This window comes from Ailuropoda melanoleuca, chromosome 13 (genome assembly GCF_002007445.2).
Source record: "Ailuropoda melanoleuca isolate Jingjing chromosome 13, ASM200744v2, whole genome shotgun sequence".
Lineage (NCBI taxonomy): Eukaryota > Metazoa > Chordata > Mammalia > Carnivora > Ursidae > Ailuropoda > Ailuropoda melanoleuca.
The window spans coordinates 48862627-48885789 of NC_048230.1; the positions used below are offsets into that span (position 1 = coordinate 48862627).

The following is a 23163-nucleotide window of genomic DNA, read 5'->3' on the forward strand; positions in this document are numbered from 1 at the left end:
CTTGGAAGACCTGGGACTGTGCCTCATGCCTGCTGTGAGTTTAGGATTAAAAAATTTTTTTACATGGATTGTTTCTTTCAGTTGGACCTCTGGATAAAGCAAGGAGGTCGGCAGGTGAGTATTATCACACCCATTTTATAAATGAGGAAACTGAGGCCCGGCTTAAGGCTAGGCCCCTTGGTGATTTGGTGGCAAAGCCAGCTCTCTGGATCACTGGCCCTTCCCGCTGGCCTTCAGGGCCCACCACCTGCGGGGGATGCCCACGCCTGGCCGGGTGGTCTGCCGTCTCCATTCCGAAATTCTTCCACATTTGAACCAGGAGCCCTGCATTTGCTTTCTGCCCTGGGCCCCGCCCATCCTGCAGCTGGTCCTGCTCAGCACTCTGTGACTCCCCTTCCCTTCCTCCACCCCCATCCCAGGATCGCCCAGGACTCTCCAGGCCTCCATGGCTCCCAGCTCTCCCCCCACCCCCACCCCGGTCTGCAGCATCTCCATGGGCTGCCACTCTGCGGGTCCTGCTAGGGCCTCCCCTGGACACTGGCAGCCACTCCTGCTCAGCCTCACATCCTGCAGGAAAAAAATGTGTGCCAATGCTCCCAGTTCATCAAAGTCACACTTGTCTAAAATGAGTTTCATTAAAATGACAGGCTCTTCCTTTTCTTGAACTGGATGTGATCAAACCCACTCAGAATCCTGGGCTCCCCTTTGTACTTTAGCTGAGCCTCTGTCCACTTCCCTGCCCCGGGGTACCCTCCAATCCTTGATGGGAAAGAAAGAGAAAGGAGGGGGAGGGAGGAAGGGGAGGGGGAAGAAAATGAAGACCCAAGTGTGTTTTGACACTTCCAACCCGGAGACGCCCTCGTTGTCCTAAAGGCTTAAAACCATTGCAATGAATGGAGGAGATCAAACAAAATGTGGTCACTTGTGGCTGCTAGTTCTTGAGAACTGTAAGCAGCAAAGCAAAATAAAATGACCATCTAAAGGGCTGATCGGGTCAACCTCTGGTTGCTGGCTGTGATTGCCCTGTCCCCGGACTCCTGTCCCAACATTCCCGTGGCCTGTGGACCACGGAGCAAGCTCTGTGAGCTACCAAGGCGAACACGACAGTGCCAGGGGAAGGAGCCAATGCTCTCCCCAAATTTCTCTCTTCCCGACTGCCTTGAATTGTTGATCTTCCTCAGATGGCCCCCAAATCCCGCTCCTTCCTTAAAATTCAAGCAGCCCCATGCTCGCCTCCCTCCATAATTGACTTTGGATGGATTCTGCTTCCTGGACTGTAACTCCCTCCGTGCTCTCCAGAGCTCCATGAAGAGCTGACGTGTAACCATGCATATAAGACCAGCGAGAAAAACCCACAAATCAGAGCAAACTTTTAGATTTTTTTATTATGCATTTGACAGTATTTTCTGAGTGTTAGCACAACGAATGAATTTCTCTCCAAGATACCATCTTGCCACAGAGCCAAACAGTGCATATGAGTTGTAAACATGGGATTCAAGGTCTAAGGAATAGGAGTTAGGATTCGGAACACAATGTAACGTCTACATACATGCAGTGGCTTTACTCCGAACAGATCCACAGTAAGGAACTGAAGGGCAGAACAGGCTCACAATAAATAACTGCTTCTCTGAACCATACACAACCCTGCTAGCAAACTGTCCCTTCTGTTGCACGATAGATACTCACTTTTATACCTATAATAACTTACGAAATACTCATGGAGAACTTAACATTTGGTTAAGGCCAACACTGTGTCACCCACCACCTTAAATTTCTCAAATGGTGACCTGGGCGTGCCTCAAACTCGGATTCTCATCTCTCTGCTGGCTGGGGGTGGGGTGCGGAGGGGTCGGGGGAGGGGGCCTGTCCCCCTCCCCCATCGGTGACGCTGCCACTGCATCACTTTGTCAGACAGGCACGGTAATCTCGGGCGGCCGTAAAAGCCCAGCTGAAACAGATCGTGAGCTGATGGGCATTACAATCCCCAGTGATTGCCAATTATATAGATAAATAGGAATTTACATAATTTACAAAGAGTTTGCATTTGTGGCTTATTTTGAAGCCATTCCCCAAAGATCCACATTTATTCATGAAAGCAAATACTTGCCCAAACGGCCCGGAGCTGCCGCCGGCTGCCTCTTCTGTGACGTGCTCCGCGACCACGGCCCTCGGTGGACCGGCCCGAGTCTCCACAAAGGGCACAGGAGGTCAGTCCTGGATCGAGGACAGACTCTCAGCCGCCTGCCGGGGTTCAAAGCCCACAGATACTCATTTACTCCTTTCCTGGTCACAAACATCATTCTTTTTTCTTTTTGAAGACATACCCTTTTGGTGGGTACCACGCACAGCTGGAAATTTCTGATCAGCTTCGAAGTCCTCAAGTCCCATATAGCGAAGGCCCGCATCCCTAATCGATGCGCAGCGCCCTCCCTAGCTCCCACCATGTGCCTGCTCATGTCAGAACACGACTGTCCCGTGCTCCTGTCACCCGCATCGGGTACAAGGGGACACGTGTCCACATTTGCAAAGTCAGCTTGGAGCCCACTTACTCTCCAGGAGAAGGCGACGGCCAGCAAGTGGCTTTCCAACGTGCCATACCGCTCCAAAAACAATTTCCTGCATGAAACCCGAGCCGTGGGCGTCAGGCTCTGGGGCACATCTGGGATCATTTTACCCATTAGAGAATCCCGGTCCTTTGGACGGGGGCATTCTTGGGGTTGGGCTGTATTGTTAAGTGAGGACCCTGTGGGTGGGTTTTTCTCCCCCGGGGCAAAACTCATTCCTTGTCCTCCAAAAGGTGGGAATGTGCAGTGGTAAGGAGCAGGGACGGAGGGTCCCTGAAACGGGGTGCCGCAGGCCTGCTTCGGCAGGGGCTCCTCACAGAGCAGAGCAGCAGGCAGAATGCGGGGGGCGGGGGGGTCACTGCCAGGCAAGCATTTGAGGCTGGAGGCCGGCCTGCTCATTCTGTCCCTGACTTCAGCCTGTCTTGAGAAAGGGGTGAGAGTGAGAAAGGTATGTGGTGCAGCGGGGTCCTCACTGGCTGAAAAAGGTGACTTCTCCCCGCTCCCTCTCTAGCCCCAGTCCCTGCTTTGAACTGGACTTTCTCACTGGCACTTCTTGGCAATTTCAGAGCCTGCCACCTGCCCAGGGAGGTGTGAATACACCACAAGGCTGAGAGCTGCCCTGCAGCCTGCTCACGTCTTCCATTATCACAAGCTCAGGATGGTGGCAAGCTTCCACTCTGAGAATGTGAATCTGGAAATGACTAACTTGAGTCTTGCAAGAAAGTAAGGACCGTGTCTTATAAAAGACTTTTCTTCCCGAATAAAGCTTCCTACAAGAGCTTGACATGAATTGTAAAGACCTGGAAGAACCACCTTTCCAGGCCCCAGGGGGACACCTGTGCTGCCTTCCTCTTCTCCTGCACCTGCAACAGACAGTAACAGCAGCAACAGCAAAAGCAGTCTCGTACTTTCTCCGGGCAGGGCTCTCTTGCCTTCCTTGAACATACCCAGCACGTCCCTACCACAGGACCTTTGCACTTACTGTTCTCCCTGCCTGAAATTTCTTCCCCTTCCTCATTCCCCTGGCTTGCCCCTTGACTTCCTGCAGGTCTCTAAGCCCACGTCACCAGCTCGGGGAGACCACCCTGTCCACCCAATCCCCAAATGCAACCACCGCCAGCACTTCTATCCCGACCCAGCCTTCCTGCTCTCCTTCACACAGCTCACTCTGTTCTTTTATGTACAGTGGTCCCCTCGTATCTGTGGTTTCAGTTACCCGCAGTCAGCCACGGCCCGGGGCAGATGTCCCTGCTTCTGACACAGTGTCAGAAGGTCCCTAGCAGCCTCGCGCTGCGTCACAGGCCGACATATTCAGCTCGCTCACCTCCTCACGCAGCATCTGATCATGTCACCTCGTCCCAAGGAGGGCGAGTGCAGACCAAGGTGTTTCGAGAGAGACAGAGACCACAGTCACGCAGCTTTATTACAGTAGACTGTTATGCTTCTTCTAGCCTATTGTTGGTTACTGTTGTCACTCGCTTTTGTACCTAATTTATAAATCAAGCTTTCCCATGGGTGTGTACGTGGAGGAAAGACACAGTACATCCAAGGCTCGGTGGTGTCCATGGTTCCAGGCGTCCACTGAGGGCCTGGCAACGTCACCCCGCAGATAAGGGGGGAGACAGTATCCGTCTGCTGCCCGATGCCCCACTATTTAAGTTCCACAGAGACAGACCCTTTGCCTCGCTCCCTGCCATCCCCGACTTCTAGAACAGTGCCTAGTGCATCACAGGTGCACGACACATCTTTGCTGAATGAATGCATGAGTAGGTGAATAAATGATGCAAAGGATGGATGATTTTAATCACATCCCGCCCTCACTGAGAGGAGTGTGGGTTTGGGGCGAGAAGAGAGAAAAAGGAAAAAAAAGACCGAAAAGGCAAGGCAGAGACCAGCTGGGGCCTGGCTTGCACTCTCCTGGGGCCTCTCTCTGCCGCCTCGCCTGCCCCCTCCTCTCCATTTGTATTATGGATGCTGATGGATCTCTCCGGACGCCTAGAAGCCACTGCCACCAATTTGGAAAGCCTCCTGTATACCGAGCACGGTGTAATCTTCCCTTGATCAGTCCCTGTAGGAACCCCAGCCACCTCCAGGCTATTATTATGGACATAAATTACCATCCCATTGTAGATGTGTAGGCGAGCCATTAATAACAATTTCTGATTGATAGAATGATAAATAAACGCGGTTTGGCTGCAGGAGACCCTCAGAATCTCTCATACAAAAAAGACAAGCAGGTTTAAAAAAATAATAAAACCAATGGGGGGACACGGGGGTGGGGCTTGCTGTGAAGGCCAGCTGCTGTGATTCACCTCTGTCCAGAGTCAGCTGCTGAAAAGAAGAGAGGATTTTTTTTTTTTTGGTAACGACCACATGTTGCTTCTGGAAAAAGTGATACCTGGGCCCAGGTAGATGAGCCAGGGGTGTTGGGGTGGGGGGAGGGTCGTCTCTGAGCAGCAATGGCCAGCTAGCTGTGTCTGGGCCCAGCAAAATCCAGAGCCAGATGTCTCTGCTCTAAAGCTACAAAGGGATACAAGGGGTCAACTCCAATGACAAAGAGTGGCTGGCCAGGGGCAGGGCAATGACAGTGACTGTCCAAAGCTTCAGCCTGCTCTGACCCCAGACAATCTACCAAAGGCCCGGTCCCCTGTGGATGCAGCACCCCATGCGTGCTGGGGCTCCCACGGGCTGTCCTCTTGACCACATGCCACCCTCACATCCTCCATGTCCCCAAGGGTGTGACGTCTCAGAAAGTAGTTTCACCTCCTTGGACGCAGGCCTCCGTGGGCACCGCTGGCTGGTTCTTCCTCTTTGTCAGGATTTTTTGTTGTCCTTGAATTCCTGTGGGGAGAGGGCTGGTTTTAATGAATCAACCTGCATGTCCACGTGCCTGGTTTTTCAGTGTCAAATTAGGCCTTCCTCTTCCTCACGCATGGGCACGTCAGTGCATTCCCGAGGGACCACATCTGAACCAGGCACGGTTTCCTAAGGTGGAGCACACAGTGGGTGGATTTCTACCAAAGCACAACGGCGACTCGCTCCTCAGTTACTCATCAGATGTTACGAAGCCAAGAAGAAAATGAAGTTGGCACTGGGGTTTCCGACAGAGAATCCTGGGTCCCTGACCACTATGGCACCTGCCCAGTGAGTGAATGCCAATATGAACGGCCACCCGGGGTCAAACCTGGGTCTGCTTATTTATTCAGGACCACACAGACTCCTCTTTAGCAGCCAGAGGAGGCTACAGGGTCTCAAACTCAAGGGCCCCTGGGGTCCTCAAAGTAAGGTGCTGGGAATGCAGGTGAATGCACGTAGCTCGTCTCCCCAGATGTGAGCAGTCCCCACGTGGTTCCAGCCTCTACCCACCAGGAGGGGATGTGGGACCCCGTGGGACCAGATGGTCCCATTTGCTGTTTTTGAAGAAGCTAAAACTACACATTTGGCAGGGGTGGGTAATTCTTCAAGTTTTAAATGTTGGCAACTTATGCAGATTTTGGAGAAGTGCCGGGCGGTCCAGAAGTGGGTCTGGAGACCAGACACCGCCTTGGCCACGTTGCGGGCTCTTTCTGAAAGGCAGCAAGGGAGCTAGACCCACCCTCCTGGAGCAGAGGACTCCCACGTGCTGTGCAGAGCCTGCGGGACCACACCAGCCAGGGCGTGGCCAAGCCCTCCCGCGCCACACCCCCGCCACGCCCCCCCGCCACGCCCCCACACCACAGCCCACGCCCAGCGCAGCCATCAGACTCTTCTGGTCTCATCTCGCCCTCCTGCTCGGAGCTCCAGATCCTCGGGGATGAGTGTGACCCGGCGTCATACCTGCTGACAGCCAGGGTGCGGGCACAGAAGTGCAAGCAGGCACTGTCCTGGCTCTGCACACAGGCGCAGCGCAGTGTCCACTTGGAGGGCTGTGGGATCTGCGGGAACGGCCCTGTGGACCTCCTGCCCCGGAAGCTTCCTCTGTAGTTGGACAGTCCATAGGGCACGGTCCGTCTGCAAAAGACAGAGCAGCGTCAGGGCCACGTGCGCACAAGCACGCACGGACTCCCCACTCGGGCCTTCTTCGTGGAGCTGGAGGGCGCTGGGAGACCGTGGACACGGCAGGAGTTATGGGGTGCAGGGACGCCTACAGATCTGGTGTCCACATGCTCCCCCACGTTGTGGGTATCAGGAAGCCTCTGCAGGCAGTCTTTACCCATTTTCCCCAAGCCCCCCAAAAGTGCCCTGGGGTGGAGGGGACAGACGGGGGGGAACCCTGGGGGAGGGAAGGTCAGCACTCCTCTGGGCCCACCCTCTCACACTTTCAGTGCCCTCGAGTCGGGAGCCTTTCGAGGGCAGTTCTGAGTTGTCTCCCAAGCCCGGCACAAGGACATTCTGAAGGACGCATAGGCTCGCACAGCTGGTGCAGAGCGCCTGGGTCTGGTCCTCCCTACCAGTAAGAGGTCTGCCCAGCCCCCAGCCCAAGGCCAGCCGGGTGCGCCCTGCAGGCCCGATGCCCAATGTCTTCTGTGCGCATGTCGCCTCGCCATCTGCACTAACAGAAATACACAAACGTAATTACAGACGCATCCTGGCCCCAACACTGCTTCCTCGAAGACACAAACATCAAGAGAATCCCCGGCGCCCTGTAAGACACAGCCAAGGACAGAACTGGCCTTGGGAAAAGGCTTATTTAAAAAGTCTTATTAAAGAAAGTCTGAAGCTATTTACCAATCTCATTTATGGTTGGAGCCGGGCAGAGGGTGATGGTGTGTCACTTGGAACAATTAACATTGGTCTGTTTCTTACGCTCATGTGTATCCAAACCATCACTCTCCAGAGAAGGCAGAAGACTGCCAGGCGGCAGTGTGGTGGAAAAAGTTAAAAGCATAATTCATCAGCTTAATTCATTAGCACTACTGAACAGGACTGGGGGACAAATTGCTAATTACCAGAGGAAACTTCTGTGGCCAAATGTTACTGTTCCAACACGGCCTGGTTTTCCAAGATGAACCACCTTGGTTTCTGTGAGCCCCAAGGAGTATCACCAATCATCCGCCTCAAAGGGGTTCTGACATCCTCTCTGCGCTTTCAAAATACAATCAAATTGGATTTACTTTAATTTGAAACACACACAGCGGAGCATTTCAGGGTGGTGGGGGCCAGCGGGGGGGGGTTGGCGATCCTCTGTGACCTGATGCCCCGAACCAACTTTCCCCTGCTGGGTTGGAGGCCAGAGCGAATGGGGCGTTGCCACCCCATTCCCTTGCTCGTGCTCTGCACTGTGCTGGGTTCCTTCCCAATCGGTAGAAGGCGGGTTCCTCCTGCCCTCAAGGAAGACCCGGTGTTGAGCAGTTTGTGCCCCCAAAATGGAGAAAGCAAGCACAGTCCAGTCCTGGTCTGAGCCAAACCTGTGCTAAAACCGCATTTGTTCTCAGGAACGGGCTGGGGGACATGGGGGCGAAACAAATGCAGACCCTGTTGTAAGTCAGGCTTTGGCTAAAGGTATATTTTTCCAGTAACAGGGCTGCATTAGATCTCAAAGTGTTGACATTAAACCCAGTCCCCATTTCTTGGTGAAAATTACACACAGGAATAACCACGCTCCCATTTTTCCATCAACAGCAAGACCTGCAATTTTGAAATTGCTGTCAGCTGATTGTGCGTTTGCGTGTGCAGAGCCACTCGACTTCAGTTAAAACACTCCAGAGTGTTTTAAGTAAGGAAACGAGGCAACAAAGAGGTGTTTGTTAAGAGAGAAACGCTAAGGCTTTCTCCGCAGCCAAATGCAAAGAGCTCATATGCAAATGAGCCCTTGCAATTTTCAAAGAGTGTTTACAGAGAGGCACAGCCCCATCCTCTCCCCCACCTCAGGATGAGAAAACCCTGCTCCAAGCCCTGGGGGTCCAAGGGTGCTCTCAGGGGGCTGACCTCGGGAGGGGGTGGGGGAAGACGGAAGCTGAGAGTCTGAGGGTTTAGAAGGTGGCCCAGACCACAGAAGAGCTCACAAGTTCCAACCGAGGCCCACCTCCCATGGGTCACAGTTCGGAGGTTTTAAATCAATCTGATAAGCTCTTAATTAAGACAGGTCGATCCTTCTACCTGAACAAATACGGCTTTAAAACACCTCGAAGTCCAGGCTTGAATTTAGAATTCTGGGGCTCCCTGGAGTTCGATGTAGGAATGTGGCCACGCAAGGACGTTCAGCACCCTCTCTTCCATCCACTCTGTCCTCACCGAGGGGCCTCATCCACCCTTTGGCCACCCTATGGACTTAGGGAGATGTGCCTGGGGCTCTGTTTTGTCCCTTTGGTGTCAGACTCTGGAAGACACCTACCTGCACAGGCCCTGGGAGCGAGCTCGGGGACATTTGGGTAAAGGAGTAGGATCCTGGACACCTGGAACTCAGTCTAGAAGGGGTACACTTTTAGTCCCACAGAGTGGGAGACATGGCCAGGGCTGAGGGTCAGAGGCAGCCCTCGAACCCACAGGGCCCAGGGCAGGGGGCTTCATTGTCCAGATTTAAATGTGGACCACCAGCTCCTCAAAAGTAGAAGGCTCGTCTTCATTATTTGTACCTGCCGTGGACCCGGCACAAGATTGAGCAAATGAAGGCTGTTGACTGAGAAACTGGGAGTAATTGTGAGATAATCTGGTCTGGCAAGACTGGATTCTTTCCAACCTGAGAAGTTCAATAACCACAAAATGCATTACAAAGAATCACCAGCATTTGCCAAGCATCCCATACATGTATGAATGTGTATGTCTCTAGCATTATTCTAAGTGTGATGGGGAGATAGAAAGGTCTTCAGGAATTCACGTACTATTGGGGTATAAAACCAGGTAAAGCAAACATGACAAGCCAATATATACAGCTATGTGCAAGGTGCACAGAGAAAGGTTAGCCGGTGATTCCATCATTAGGTTGTAAATCCCTTACGTGATGACCACTCCACCCTCTGGACAGCTTCCTGATCTAGGAAAGAGGGCCTTTCGCCAGACTGACACTCTGCACTGCATGTAACATAGTTAGCAAAGGGCTGGCAGTAAATGTGTGATGGCTCTCGCTGTGCTTATTTGGTCTGGGAATTCAAGGGAGTTGTTATCAGGCAGAAAAATGCCACCTAACCGGCCTGCATTTGAGATGCGTGACCAAGTAATAAGGGCGTCAGAGCGCCCTATGTCACAACAATGCCATTCTCTGCCATGCTTCCTTCTGGCTGCTCCGTTCATCGGCACCGCCCATCTAAGAAGCATCTGGGCTTCATTTTTCTTGGTGCCCTTTTCATGTTCTAATATTTCCCCAACAGTGAACTGGAAGGACCTTACGGTGGAACAATGGAAATGAAGTCAAATCGGCTGAGAACCTTTGACCAGCACACTCTCCAACCAATTGGTGTGGCTACTGTTGGACAGTAGGGCTTGGAGAACGCGATTCTTAGAAAGTAGGCAGCTCTTCCATCTGTTCATGTTTCAGTTATAACACAGAGCTACATACGAAAGAGAAGCAGATGAGAAGATCAATCCAAACGCTCTCAGACAAAACACAACAGCCTTCCCGCATACCTACATATGCGACGTCTCCGTTGTGTCTGTGTAATAAACTCTCCCGCAACCTCCGTACATTCATTATTGATCAGAGATGGCAATGCCAGAGTCTTCTTTATGACAGTGTTCCTTATTTACCGCTTTTCCCAAATGTCATATATAAATGTTATTAAATATTAAACTTCCAGATCCCCTGTATTCATTCTTCATCTGCATTTCACACTGAAAGCACTTGATTTCTCTCTGCAAGAAGTTTTTAAATAAGGAAAGTTGGCTTTTTTTTTCCCCTAAGATTTTGTTTTTAAGTTCAGTGTTACCTGTTCACAAATGAATTAATTACCTCCATCCTTCTGATAGGAAACAGGCTTCGCTACCTGAGGTTTCAGTGAGAAACGCAGACATTCACCGAGGCCAGCCAGGGCAGCAGGGGACTCACTGGTCAAAATCTAAGTTCTCGGGAAAGTTTATCAAACTGCCATTGAAAACCCAGTTTTAATCTCCCCAGCCCCATTGAGAGGCAGGCAACAAATCTCCACCCAGGGCTTTTCGATGTGCAGGCACTGGACTAGACTCTGGGGACCGTCCAGGAACAAGACAGACAAGTGGGCCTCCACGCAGAGAGTTTTAAGCTACTACAGGGTTAGCAAATAGGCATTTTCTGGGTTTCATCCAATCAACAGAGGGTTGTTTTTTGTTTTTACTTTGAAAATTTCACATGAACATCCCAACTCATAGCTTTTCCCGAATAACCAGAAGCGATGCTCCCACCAACCCCGCTCTCCAACTCGGCAGTGATCGTCTGGCGCTGAGCGCCAGAGTCAGCAACGGGCATAAACGCTCCATTTTGCCCCAGCCCCTGCCACTCCCAAGGCATCTACACCTTTCCTTCAGTGCTCACTCTTGTCACCAGCCTGGTCCTCGTGGGGCATCTGAGTTTACCCCCAGGTCTGGTGGGCTGTCCCACAGAGCAGAGCCAGACAGGTCATAGGACGGGCTGACAAAATCAGTACGCGATCCTATTTTTATAAATACAGTTGTTGGCAACGTAAAAAGCCCACGTTCGGCTGAGCGCCTCCGTGGCGGAGAGAGCAGAGAGATCGTTCTCACCTCAGTCGGAATGTCAACTGGATGACCTACTTCCTTTGTCCTCGCTCTGCCTTCTGAAACGGGAAAAGCAAAGGCAGTATTGCCCGAGGGCCCAGGGACGTATGGTACAGCAGGCAGGCCTCTGTGGACCGACCCCGCGGCGGGCAGGGACAGAAAGGACCGTCCCGCTGCAGACAGGCACCAGCGGCCATCAGACATCTCCAACTGCTCCGCTGAGAACAGCTTCTCAAGCCCAGCGCGCTTTCCGACTCAGACTTTATTAAATTTCCCTCCGCAGCAAGCATCACTGCCCTGCTCTCCCAAGCGGAGAAATTGCCTCTTGGGCGAGGAAGAAAGTGTGGCTCACCTTCACTCCCTGCCTCTGTCCCCCTAACCCAAGAGAGTGTCAGGTGAGAGCACTGTTCTGACCGCTACGACAGCAGGGGTCACTCTCCACAGGGCCAGTGTGTCATGACAGGCCTCCCGTGCACAGGCTCCCAGTGCACCTGCTAAGCGCAAAGGCGAGGAGGCAGCAGGCACCAGCTCAGGACTGGAAAGCCCGGAATTCTCCAGAGCCCGAGTCCAACGTTGGTGGCTTTTGTCTCCTGGAATCCAAGCGCTTCTCTTTCCTCGGGGAATGATCTGTCCCTCCATCAATGTGCCTCACCTGCCCCTGTCTAAGGACTCACCAGGTGACCCCAGTTGGGCAAGTGAGACTCCATCTCTCCCAAGATGCCGGAGTGAGGCAATGCAACATCCGAGAATACTCTGGAGCTGCCTTTGCCCAGTGGCCCCACCCTGCCTTGTCCATCTGTCTTGCCTCTGGGCCCCGTCCGGGTACCTCTCCCGCTGCTGGAGCGGCTTATTCCCCCCAGTCCGCGTCCTCCCCATAAACATCTCTGACACCACCTTAGCTAGACCAGGTGTTCCGTGGCTTGTGACCAGTGATGGCTGGCTGCTCCGGAACTCACTTACTTGAGACAGAAGTGACCGCGATCTCTCGGATTTAATAGCAAGACCCAGAGCGTCTCCCGCTGCCGGGGACAAGTGGAGATTTCTTCATTGCAACAAAACACAAATGGGTGGGTTCAGAATCAGGACAAAACCCAGGAAACGAAGCTGGCTGGAGTCCTTTCTTCCCAGGTGTGCCCCCTGTGAAATGTTTGCCTTGGGTCATACTGTCCTTCGGGCAGGTGAATGCAAGCACACCACGCACTGTCCTCCATTTCAAGGGGCTCAGAGCCCGGCTCCTGACTCTCGGCTGACCAACTCAAAGTCTCACCCTCCCTCGAACTATTCCTTGTCCACTCATCAAACGCTTGTGCAAGTCCACTGCGGGCCAGGCCTCGTGCCAGACAACCCACAGGGGGCCCTTGCAGCCTCCAGGAAAGAAAACAGGCCAGGAAATACAGCTCCTCCGCGACCTGGTTATACAAGCAGAAAACACACACACGCTTTCCCGTTCTAAGGACGACTCCACAAACCGTACACAATGTAAAGCGAACTGGCAATTTGTAGCTTTGCTTCCACTGCAGAAAATCCTTGCATCTTCAAGTTGGAAGACGCCCAGGCAGAGACTGCTTACCCCGCCCATGTGGAAAGTCCTCCTCCCGCAGCCCCCCCAAACCGCCAATGATCCTACAGTATCTGGAAACATCAAAAGTGCGCAATGGGCTGTGTGTTGGTGGTTAACTTTTTTGGGGGGACACTCTCCCACCAAAGGGGAAAAAAATATAAGGAAGCTTGGATTTATCCAGGACTTGGCTGTTTGGGAATATTACCAGAATCACAGGCACGTTCGGGGTCTGCTGAGCACAGAGCCCCACCATCAGAGCCAGAATGAGGGTCGATTCTTCATCTCAACTCCAAGTGTGGCTGGCTTCTCGTCCCCTGAGGTCAGCAAAACCGACCTTTCCAACTGGAACCACTGATCCTTTCTGTTTGTTCACTTCTGCAGCCAGGGCAGCAGATGCAGCATGTGCCTCACCCTTCGATATCTCAGCAACAAACGTGTTCAATGAATGAGGGAAGGAAGGACCGAGGTCTGAGTTAGCCGTTACCTCTGGCCCACTCGCGATCTCCCATATGTGTTGATTTCTTGGCTGATTTCTTGGACTTTGACTGTTGCCCTCAACTGGCCCATCTTAGAGGGTTTTTCCTGGACAGAAGATGTCTCGAGATGGAAAGGGAAGAACTAGGAGCTCCTGGTGGCCACACCCGTGGCATGGAGGAGACACCAGGTTGCACAAATGGCCCAGGCCCCCCGAGGTGACACAAGGTGGACAGAGGTTTCTGGTCCAAATGGAAGACTAGCTCAGTGAAGTTAGAGTCCCCAGGGAGCACCTGCCTTCTGGCCTGAGAAAAGAAAGGGCCATCTGGGTCTCTGGAAAAGTCTGTCCAGCTCCACATTCCACCTAGAGATTCTCAAAACACCCACGTCCCCTGGTCTCCAAACCGCACAGCTGCTGGAGCAGGCGTGACCCTTCACTCCAGCAATAAAACCACAGCTAAATGTGGGGTCCCTGCCCCCCAAGCCAAGAGGCTCCGGGGCTCACCGCCTGTACTTGCAACACTTTGGCCTATACTGTTGTGTCCTATCACCATATCAACAAGCTTAAAAATAACACTCAAGCCACAGACTTTTTCACGCCGCCAGCTCCCTAGAACGCAGGCATATCCCTCCTGAACTCGGGCACATGCCCGCTTAAGGAGATTCAGAGGCACGAAGGGTCAAAGGAAAGGGGAACAGAAAAATGCTCTGTGCTTATGGTGTGAGATCGCCAAGAGTTCCCGCTCAAACAAGAAGCTGGGGAAACAAACTCCAACACTATGTGGGGAATGAAACCGTCTGCGGAATCCCACAGATTTGCTGGTTTCCCCTCCATCTGGTGCGGCCCCAACGTGTGCACGGGAGTAAGGCTGGAGTTTCCCTCCCCAGCCACCCCGCCCCGTGACCCTAACAGATTCCAGGTCGAATGTAGGCAATTCCACGTCTGTCTGGCATGGCCTCATTAGAAGTTTATGCAAAGCTGCAGACAGATGTGGCTCAAAATAATCCCCAGCAGTGGAAAGAGTGGCCATAAAAGAAGAAGCAGGTACTTTAAGGACGGGGGGAGATTTGCAGAGGGATAAAAAAAGAAAATACAGACACCACCCTACGTCCTTTAAATAATCCACAGTAAGCAAGAGAAGATACTCCTGCTAACTGTCAGATTTCACTGTAGGGATGAAAATGCTACTGGACAGAGACACACTCGCCAGCACAACTCTAACAAAGACTCCTTCTCCTCCGAATCTAGCTGTTTGCGTCCTTGGGTCGTGTCCTTGTAGCTCTGATGCACCAATCACTCACCTCAAACTGGGAATACTCGAGTCCCTGTTGAGATACGGGCTTTACCCCCACACGAGAACCTGATCTTGGGATCCGGGCAAGGTGAGGGAGGCAAGGCCGGCACGCACACTGTGGGATCCTGCCGTTATTATACATGTTGACGTTTTGTTGATGATTAATTTTCTGCTTTAATTTTTTAAAAATATTGCATTATCATTCATTTATCTTGACGACGGACTCTTGGGCAGATCCCTGAAGACCGTACCTGGGGGAGTGTGTTACCGGCCTCACCGCAGCCGCGGCCCTGCAAAGAAACCCATGGAAAACAGTCCGGGACAAGAGACATACACCTCTGCTTTCTCACTGACCTGCCTCTGACTTTCGGCAGAATTTTCAGGCTCCCCGAGTCAGAGGTGGAACTGTCTCTACTCTGGGCCATTCATGTCATTGTCACATTGGCCTCCACGTCTCTCGTGGATTCCTGAAATGAATCTGTTTCATTTTTTTAGTTACTGGGCCAGGCCACAGGGCTCCCTGGCTGCCTCGTTCTAGAGTTACTGTCTACCGAGGCGGCCTGCTCAGGGCTGAGCAGGACGTCAAAGAAGAGAAGGCCCATGCCTCCTGGCCTTCAGACAAGTTCTCCAAAAGCTCTGGGCTCCCCAAGGCTCCCTGGCACAGCTGAGAAGGGCAACGGGATGCCCTGTCCTGCTGTCAGTCCATTTGAGCAACACTTGCCGGGGATGCGGGAGTTTCAGTGCACCCCACGCTGTGTCTGGACAAGCAGCTCTTCATTCGCGCTAAGATGGGCTCCTATCCCGAGCAGGGCAAAGTGTGTGCACGTCCCGTTTGAAGGAACTGATTCCGTGGGAAACATGACACAGAATGAGAGCAGGTTGCCTCCTCATGCCAGAGGCCAAGCGTGCTCTCCACGGGGCCGCCTGGAGGTATGAAAGGTGCGCAGAGGTTCTGTGGGTCCCCAGCTGGCGGGGCGGGGGAGCAGAGAGCGGAGCCAGGCTCCAGCACAGCCGCGGGGCCTCCGGGAGGAAAGCGCTGTTTGCTCCCAGCTTCCTTTGTTTTAAATTCTTGCAGGAATAAACCACACCAGAGATGTCAGAGCCTTTCACCTGCCTTCAGATTTAAGGCCAAGTTCCCAGCTGTGAGGTCCCTTTCATCTACCAGAAACCCAAATTCTCCCCCCGGGGTCACACCGGGTCAAGCCCTTCATTCCAAGCCTTCTTGCTACAAAGCAAACTGGCCCTCGCCTCAAGTCGTTCTCTCGTGGGGACCGGCTTCGTTTCGGTCCACCCCGCCTCAGCTCCTGCACAGCCCTGGTCTCCTCACACCCACCCCGGGGCACAGAAGGGGGCTCTTGACCCCGTGACCCCTCCAGTGGGGTTGCCTGGTGTGCGCCGACCTCTCCAACAAACTGAGATTTAGCCCCAAGGCCCTCTACCTTTTTTTTTTTTTTCCCCAGAGATAAAGACAGCCAGCGAGAGAGGGAACACAAGCAGGGGGAGCGGGAGAGGAAGAAGCAGGCTCCCAGCGGAAGAACCTGATGTGGGGCTCAATCCCAGGACTCTGGGATCACGCCCTGAGCCGAAGGCAGACGCCCAACCGCTGTGCCACCCAGGCGCCCCAATGCCCTCTACTTTTAAAGACCTATCTTGCCGTGAAGTGTCCTCGGAGACACTACCTGAACTCAAAACGGGTTCTTTACCAGACTTCGAAGAACACAGAAATGGTTACGTGGGGAGACCAACTCCCACAAAGCTGAGCAAAGCCATCATCGGTCAGAACCCTCATCCAAACTCACATCCAGTCTGGCCAAGAGCCAGCTTCTCTCCTGAGTCCTTCTCACGAGCGTTACGCGAATGGTTTCTGTAAACCAGCGTGCGGAGCGTCTCCTCCAGGCCCTGGGGCGGGGTCCTCCGTCCGCAAACCCCAAGGCTCGGTGTTCGCTCCAGGGAGCACAGGAGAATGCAGACAGACCCCTCACCAGGAAGCACTTAACAGGTTCTAAACTGATTGTTCATGGTATCCTGAAAGGCCAGACCCAGCTGCTGCCCGCACGGCCCCACTAACGGAGGGAGCCCCAGGCCAGTGCCTACAGAGAACACGGAGCCCCAAACATTCCAGTTATTTACCAAGGGCAGAGGGAAGCAATAGAAAACAGGAGGGGCAGAAAGGGCGGGACCAAACCTCATCAAGCCTGGTCCGACCTTTGGCCAGCGTGTCCTTATCAATCTACTTATCAGCGGCGGAGGCAGCCAGGCACACCTTTCCCCCAGGTCTGTACACCTTATGCTAATGGCATGCTAACACACCGTCTACCGAGCTCGCTCAGTGCTACTCCGTGAGCCGGCGGTGACCTGGGGTGGACGGTCCAGGGAGGCGCCCGCCCTGGTCCTGTAGAAAGCACTTCCTACTCACTAGCGCCCTCCAACCACAGAACGGGGTATGGCAGGCAGGCCCGCCCCTGGCCCAGGCGGGTTTACACGGACCCGAGACCGCACGGTTTTCCTGATGGTCGTGTTTCCACCACACGGAGGGGTCACCAGGTTCTACGTCCCGTCTTCACTCTGCGTCAGCATCGGCCACCATCATCGTCGTCATCCGCGGCACTGGGATTCTCACGATGGCCAGAAAGACTCCATGCCCCTGCCTGAGCAGCTCATCTCCAGCAACAGTGCTCCCAGTCCTGACTCACGGGCTAGGGGGATCGCACAGAGGACGGAGACAGCTGGCCTCCTATCAGCAGGAGCCAGGGGTTCGCGATCCATCCACTTCACTGGAACGTTCTAACATGTGGAATGCCCCTTCTTGGAAATGCGAACATGGCTTTCTTGAACAACAAAGGGGCAAAGATGAATCTGTGACATTGTTGCCTTTTTGTGGCAAAATACATTAAAACACAAGTTTCAATGTTTTTTTAATTACCATTATTACTTTTTTTTTTTTTACTCTATTTCTTTGGGGAGGAAAAGAACCCGAAACAAATGTCACTCTTGCTGGACTGAGTCGGCGAGGCATGCTTTGAAGCAGGCAGGTCGGTCATCGTGTGAGGTCACTACTCCAGAGTCAGACTGGCACTGACGCTTTACCCCAGGGGTGCTGGGAGAGGGGGCAGCACACCCAGGCCACTCAGCTTGTCAGCTAGGACACGGAGCAGAGCGCCTGGGTCTGGCACCTTCCCACGAGGAGGAGTTGTAGATCCTGGATTTTCCACCACAGTTGAGACTGCAAACATCCACACCACTCTTTTCATAAATACATTCCTCCTGGTCAGCTCACGTGGCTCAGAGTTTTGTGTGGAAAACATGGACCCCATCACAGCACTCAGTGCCTCTCCCTCATTGTGGGCTTGAAGGGATTAGCAGATGGCAGGTCCTCTCAGTTTCTGGGAACAGAGTGGAAGGAACACAGAGGAGCTCCTTGCTGGGTGTCCTTTGGTGGGTGGCTCACTCTTCCACCAGGTGCATGGTGGCTGGAACAGAGGGGTTAATTTTATGTGTCAACTTAGCTGGCCAACCACAGCCAGATGTTTGGTCAAATGCCAGTCTAGATGTTGCTGAGAAGGTATTTTTTTAGATGTGATTAAGATTTAAATCAGCAGACTTTGAGTAAAGCAGATTACCCTCCACAATGTGGGTGGGCCTTGTCTAATCAGTCAAAGGCTTTCATTGAAAGACCTGCGGTGCCTGGAGAGGAAGGAGTTCTCCCTTCAGAGTGAAGGCTGCAACATCAACTTCTGTGTGTGTACCTATGTGTGTGTATTTACACAGACAAGTCTGCACGCACCCGTGCACACACACGTCCTGTGAGTTCTGTCTCCCCGGAGACCCTGACTAACACAATTGCCCGCTGTGACTCCTGGCTTTCAAGGACTTGCGGAGAACAGCCCCAGGTGTACAAGCGTGTAAGCGTGTGGACTACTTGTTCGCTACCTCTCCCTTGTCATCTTATTCTTGGCAAACTTTCCATGATCCTAAGGTGGGATGTGTTTTTTCTCTGATTTGGAGTTTTATTTTTGTTTTTGTTGGCAATGATGGGATTACTGGGGGGAGGGACGGGAGCTCCCTAACACGGCCAAAGAAAGTTATGAAAACCACACTGTGCCACGGACAGCTGTGGCCTCAGCTGCCTCCACAGGCCCAGGACACATGTGGTTCCCCTTTGGGACCACAGACTTCCTGGAGGCTACAATGGAAGTTATGGGCAACACCCCTGAAAAAAACCCACATTCCCACATGTGTCTGCTGGGCTGTTCGGGCCTCCGGAGAGCATTCACGCACCCTGAGACAAGAAGCCTCGTTTCTGGGAGAAAGCACTGCAGACCAGAACCTCGGTGACAGTGAGGACAAGGAAGCATGTCCAGCCAGCATTACCAAACGTCTCGCACGCACTGGGTGCAGGCAGCAAGGGCTGAGCAAGCTCGGGTCTGGAAGAAGGAAGCATGTGGGGGGTTGTGAGAGAGCCAGAGATGCTCAGCTCTCACCCGCAAGGTACTTCAGGAGGACCTGGTCTCTCGGGCCCTCACCAGACTTTGACTTTGCACGGAAGGTGCACAAAGGGTCTCGGCGGTACCTTGCACATCCCACCTGCAATTTTTACGTCTTTACACACAACGTGAGTGATCACACTCCCAGGGCATCTGCCACCCTGTAATGTCCTCCCAAGGAGAGCAGGACTGTGGGGTCTATCTTCACGCGACGGGATGGGCAGTAGAAAAAAAGACACCAAGAGCTGAAAAATCACCCAAAGTCGAGCTTCTCCATGTAGGCATGAGGTTTAAGAGCCCTACAGTTCCCAGCGCGGCTGGGGCAGAGCCTGGGTGCACATCACAGTCTGGGGAAACTTCCACAGAAGGGAGGGTCTACAACAGGAGGTGGGAACAAACAGGAACCTAGAAAAGACCTCGTTACTCTCCACTGTTGTCCTGTTAGCTCAATTCGGCCATTTTTTCATTCTTCCATTTCTCCAAAGGCCTACGATCCCTGTCCCTAGAGCCCATTTTCTCACATTGCAACCTCGTCCAAGTTGTTTAAAGATAGCAAATGGACCTGTCTCCGAATCTGAGTTTTTGAAGGAAGGAAAGAAAGGGAAGGAGAGAGGCAAGCAAGGGTGGGCAGGGAGAGGAAGAAAAGAGAAAGAGCATCTGGAAAAATCTTCCTTATAAAAACTATGTTGCTTGTCTAACTTCAAAATGCTCATCTGGCTGTTGTCATTTTTGTTGTACACAGAACTCTCAACGCCATATTTAATCCTTCTTTCCTAGTGTTTAAAATGAATAAGGGTCAGGAAGGAGGGGAAGAGGTCAATCAAACTGTGAGGGGGTACGTCAGCAAGTTGGCTGGCCCAGAAGAAGTCAAAGGTCCATGACTTCATATAAGACAACTCGGAATTACAAGCTAGGGCTTCAAACAGATCAGAGGGAGTTTGCATTGCCTCTTGGGCGCGTTTCAAGCAATCAATCCTCCAGCGGGTGCCGGGAGCCTGGCAACAAGCAGAGAATGGAGGTAGTCTGCAAACCCTCTCCTTCCTCCCCTCCTTCTCTCCTCTGTCTCAGGCCCCCTGTCCCGAATACGGCTGGCTTTCCTTTCTTCTTCTATATTCACAGCTTGGGACACTAGCAAAGGCAAGACTCTATCCTGTGCTACAGCCCTTCAATTCTGTGAAGATACTTTGGTCAGATCATGATGCCAGGACTGTAGGTATCAGAAAGGACAATGTCGGGGTGATGGGGCTGCAAGAAGTGACCCTGACCATTGTCTGAGAAGAGAAGGCAATCGATGACAGCACAATCCCGGAGCCCCTCCCCCCACCGCACAGCACTTTCTTCTTCCCCATGAAGATGGGGCTGCGTCCTCCCTGCTATGGGCTGACTGCATACCCGAGCCTGGTCAGACACAGCCTGCAAGCAAGTTCTGACATCTGGGTCAGCTACAGAATGTGTGGGGCCCAGGACAAAATGCAAACATGGAGCATCTCGTTCAAAAAGTGTTAAGAATTTCAAGACAGTGTTAAACTGAGCAGGGGTCCTTCTGAGCCTGGGGCCCTGAGCAAGTATCAAGGTGGTTTAGTGAAGTCAGCCCTGTCTGCCATTCTGGCATAATGGGGTCACTTTCCAGACCTACCCCAGATGTGCTTGGAGATCCTGTCATCTGGTTTGAAAGCTACTCAACCCCTCACGTGTACCCTCCTCAGCCACTCATTCTGCAGGTGTTCATGAAACGAGGTGGGTAAGTGAGCCCATTGAAGCTGTCACCCAGTGTGCTCAGAGGTTTGGGGGTGAAGGAAGCCACATGGGGACCTGAATCAAGGTGGCTCCAAACATAGCAGCCAAGTTGCCTTTCCCAGCAAAAGGCTCCCATTCAGCACTAGCTCCTCCATGAGAACCCCCAGTAGGGCCGCCAGCAGGAGTCCCATGAGGTCAGGATGGCCAAACCCAGAAGGCAGGTAACCAGAGCAAGGTCAAGTCCTCTTTACTATTGGTAAGGTGATGTGTCTGCAGAGGGAGGTCCCCAGATGGAGTAAGTGAATGGGAGACATTGTCACAGCCCCCCCGATAGAGTACTCTCTACCCTATGGCCGTGGAGGAAGGCTGACTTCACAGCAAGGCGGACCCCAGGACTCCCCGTGGCACTGGCCTCACTTCTACGGTGAGAGTTCTCGGGGGCTGGAAGGGAGGAGGAGAGGCCCTCTATGCAGGAAGTGGCAGGGGTCAGCCTGTGGCAGGACCAGTCAGCACTCCAGCCCCGGGAGGAAAGGAGCCTGGTACCCGTGGAATTTCACCCTTCCTAGGAAGGTTCCACCAGACCCTGCCAAGCCCACCCCTGCGCTCTCTGGAGAGCAGGCTGCTTTCAAGGAATTTGAAACTCCTTGGAGCCTGGCAGGGTCGGGAGGGGGGCCCACTCAGCCCCTGGGGCAGGAGATAACTTTCCTCCATCGAAGAAGGACTTCTCAGGTGTCTAATCCCTCTGGCCAGCTCATTTCTCTCAGAGGGAGGGCTCCCCCTTCCACCGGATCAGAAACTCCGAGATTGGGTTTCTCCCAGGCCAGGCCCTCAGAGGGGATGGGAGTCACAGCCCTGACCTGCAGACCAGGCGTGAGCTGGCAGAAGGCCCCCGCAAGAGCAAGAGCTGGAGGCTGTGCCAAGGTGGGCTCCGGGCTGACCCGGCGGGGATGGGATGAGGTCCTCCAGGAGTGAAGATGTGGGCCAGCCCTCCCAATCACTTCCCACCACCCAGGGCTGGCTGACTCACTCAGGAGTGTTGATCCAGATGATGTCCAGGTGGCAATAGTAGACACACTCCTTGTCCTTGTAGGTGAAGCACGTACAGCGCCTCGCACGGTGGTGCACAGGACCCCCTTTGGACGCCTGCTCCCCAGACCAACCTGGTTCCTGCTCCTGCCCAGGGCTTCTGGGACTTGGAACCTGCACTGTGGTAGTGGCCACAGTCTCCTCGATGTCCCCCTCAGATCTGTCTGCAGGGGGGGCCCTGGGCGCGCCGCTCCTGCCAGCGTCCCCAGGCTGGGGGCAAGGCACCAATCCTGCAGGAGGCAGATTAAGGGGCTCCTGAGCTCCTGAGTGTGCAGACAGCCCCCCCCTCACACACACACACCTATCATTCCCAAAAACCTGGGGGAAGGGGAAGGGGACAACCAAACTTTCTGCAAAGTTTGCAAGCTAGTTGTACTTTCTGTAAAGTCTCCAAACTCTGCCACACGTTCTGAAAAGTTTGCAAAGCTTTGTGCAGTTTCTGAAAAGATTACACGTTATGTGCATACTTGGTGAAAAGCTTGCAAGCTATTTTCACTTTCTGCAAAGTCTGCAAGGTATTTGCACCCGTTGAGAGCTTTGCAATCATTTTTGCACAGTTTCCGAATAGTTTGCCAACTTTTTGAAAAGTTCCCAACTTCATGAAAACTTCACCAAGTTCACCCGGGCCAGCCCCATCTCTGGCTTGCCAGCGGGCTGCAACCTCAGAGCCCCCGGGGTAGTTGGCGCTCCGCTTCGGCCCCCCAGCCCACCCCCAGGCGCCTCCAGGGGTGGCGAGCCCAGGCCAGAGATTGCTCCGCACAACGCACCCTTCTCCGCGCCCCCCATCCCAGGGTCCTTTTGTGTGCGCTCGCGCCGGGAGTGGCGCGCCGCCCCGCCCGCTTACCTGCGGCGGAGGTCACTGTGAGCCCGAAGAGAAGCCACAGCCCCGGCTCCATGAACCCCGATCGGGCGCCGGGGCACCGGGCCGGGAGCACGGACGCCTGTGGCCGAGAAAGGGCGCTGGGCCCGGCACAGCGGCCTCGCCCTCCAGCTGCGGGGTCCGAGGCCGTCGCTCGCTTGCTCGCTGCGTCCCGGGCCCCGGCCAGGAGCTGGCGGCGGCGGTCACACACTTGAGAGGGCGCTGCCCATCCCTGCGGCAGGACCGGCTGTGGGCTCGGGCTTTTCTGGCGCCCGTACCACCCCCTCGCCTCCCCGCCCCCCGGAGGGGCTGGGGCCGCCGCGCGGGGCCTTTGAACCCGGGGCGCGCCGGGGGTCGCCTCCCAGCGCGGGGGGAGCGCGGCGGCAGCGCAGCGGCCCGGGGCGCACCCAGCCACCGAGGGGCGGGGGCGGCGCGCCGGGGGCGGTGGGTGCGGTGTGTGCGGTGCGGTGGGGGGGGT

The 23163-nt window shown here is 53.9% G+C and overlaps 1 protein-coding gene across 3 annotated transcripts; it reads right to left on the reverse strand.

Moving 5' to 3' along the window:
* Positions 1 to 1369: 1369 nt before the first annotated feature.
* Positions 1370 to 22802, reverse strand: EDN3 (endothelin 3). Of its 3 annotated transcripts, none has more exons than XM_034641183.1 (5): positions 22671 to 22802; positions 21768 to 22056; positions 6381 to 6554; positions 5328 to 5405; positions 1370 to 2241 (listed from the first exon to the last, which is right to left on the reverse strand). In XM_034641183.1, the coding sequence occupies exons 1-5, from the start codon at positions 22720 to 22722 to the stop codon at positions 2088 to 2090; spliced, it is 747 nt and encodes a 248-aa protein (XP_034497074.1). In that variant the 5' UTR covers positions 22723 to 22802; the 3' UTR covers positions 1370 to 2087. The 3 variants fall into 3 exon arrangements, with proteins under 3 accessions (XP_034497074.1, XP_034497076.1, XP_034497075.1); XM_034641185.1 differs by having other exon boundaries at positions 2112 to 4892; XM_034641184.1 differs by having other exon boundaries at positions 2112 to 4895.
* Positions 22803 to 23163: the final 361 nt, after the last annotated feature.

Excerpts from the sequence above, each read along its gene's own strand:
- EDN3 (XM_034641183.1), bottom strand. The coding sequence starts at position 22,722 with ATGGAGCCGGGGCTGTGGCTTCTCTTCGGGCTCACAGTGACCTCCGCC. Across the intron at positions 6,555-21,767 it reads ATCTGGATCAACACTCCTGA|ACGGACCGTGCCCTATGGAC; the intron begins GTGAGTCAGCCA and ends TGTCTTTTGCAG. Across the intron at positions 5,406-6,380 it reads CGCACCCTGGCTGTCAGCAG|GAATTCAAGGACAACAAAAA; the intron begins GTATGACGCCGG and ends CTCTCCCCACAG.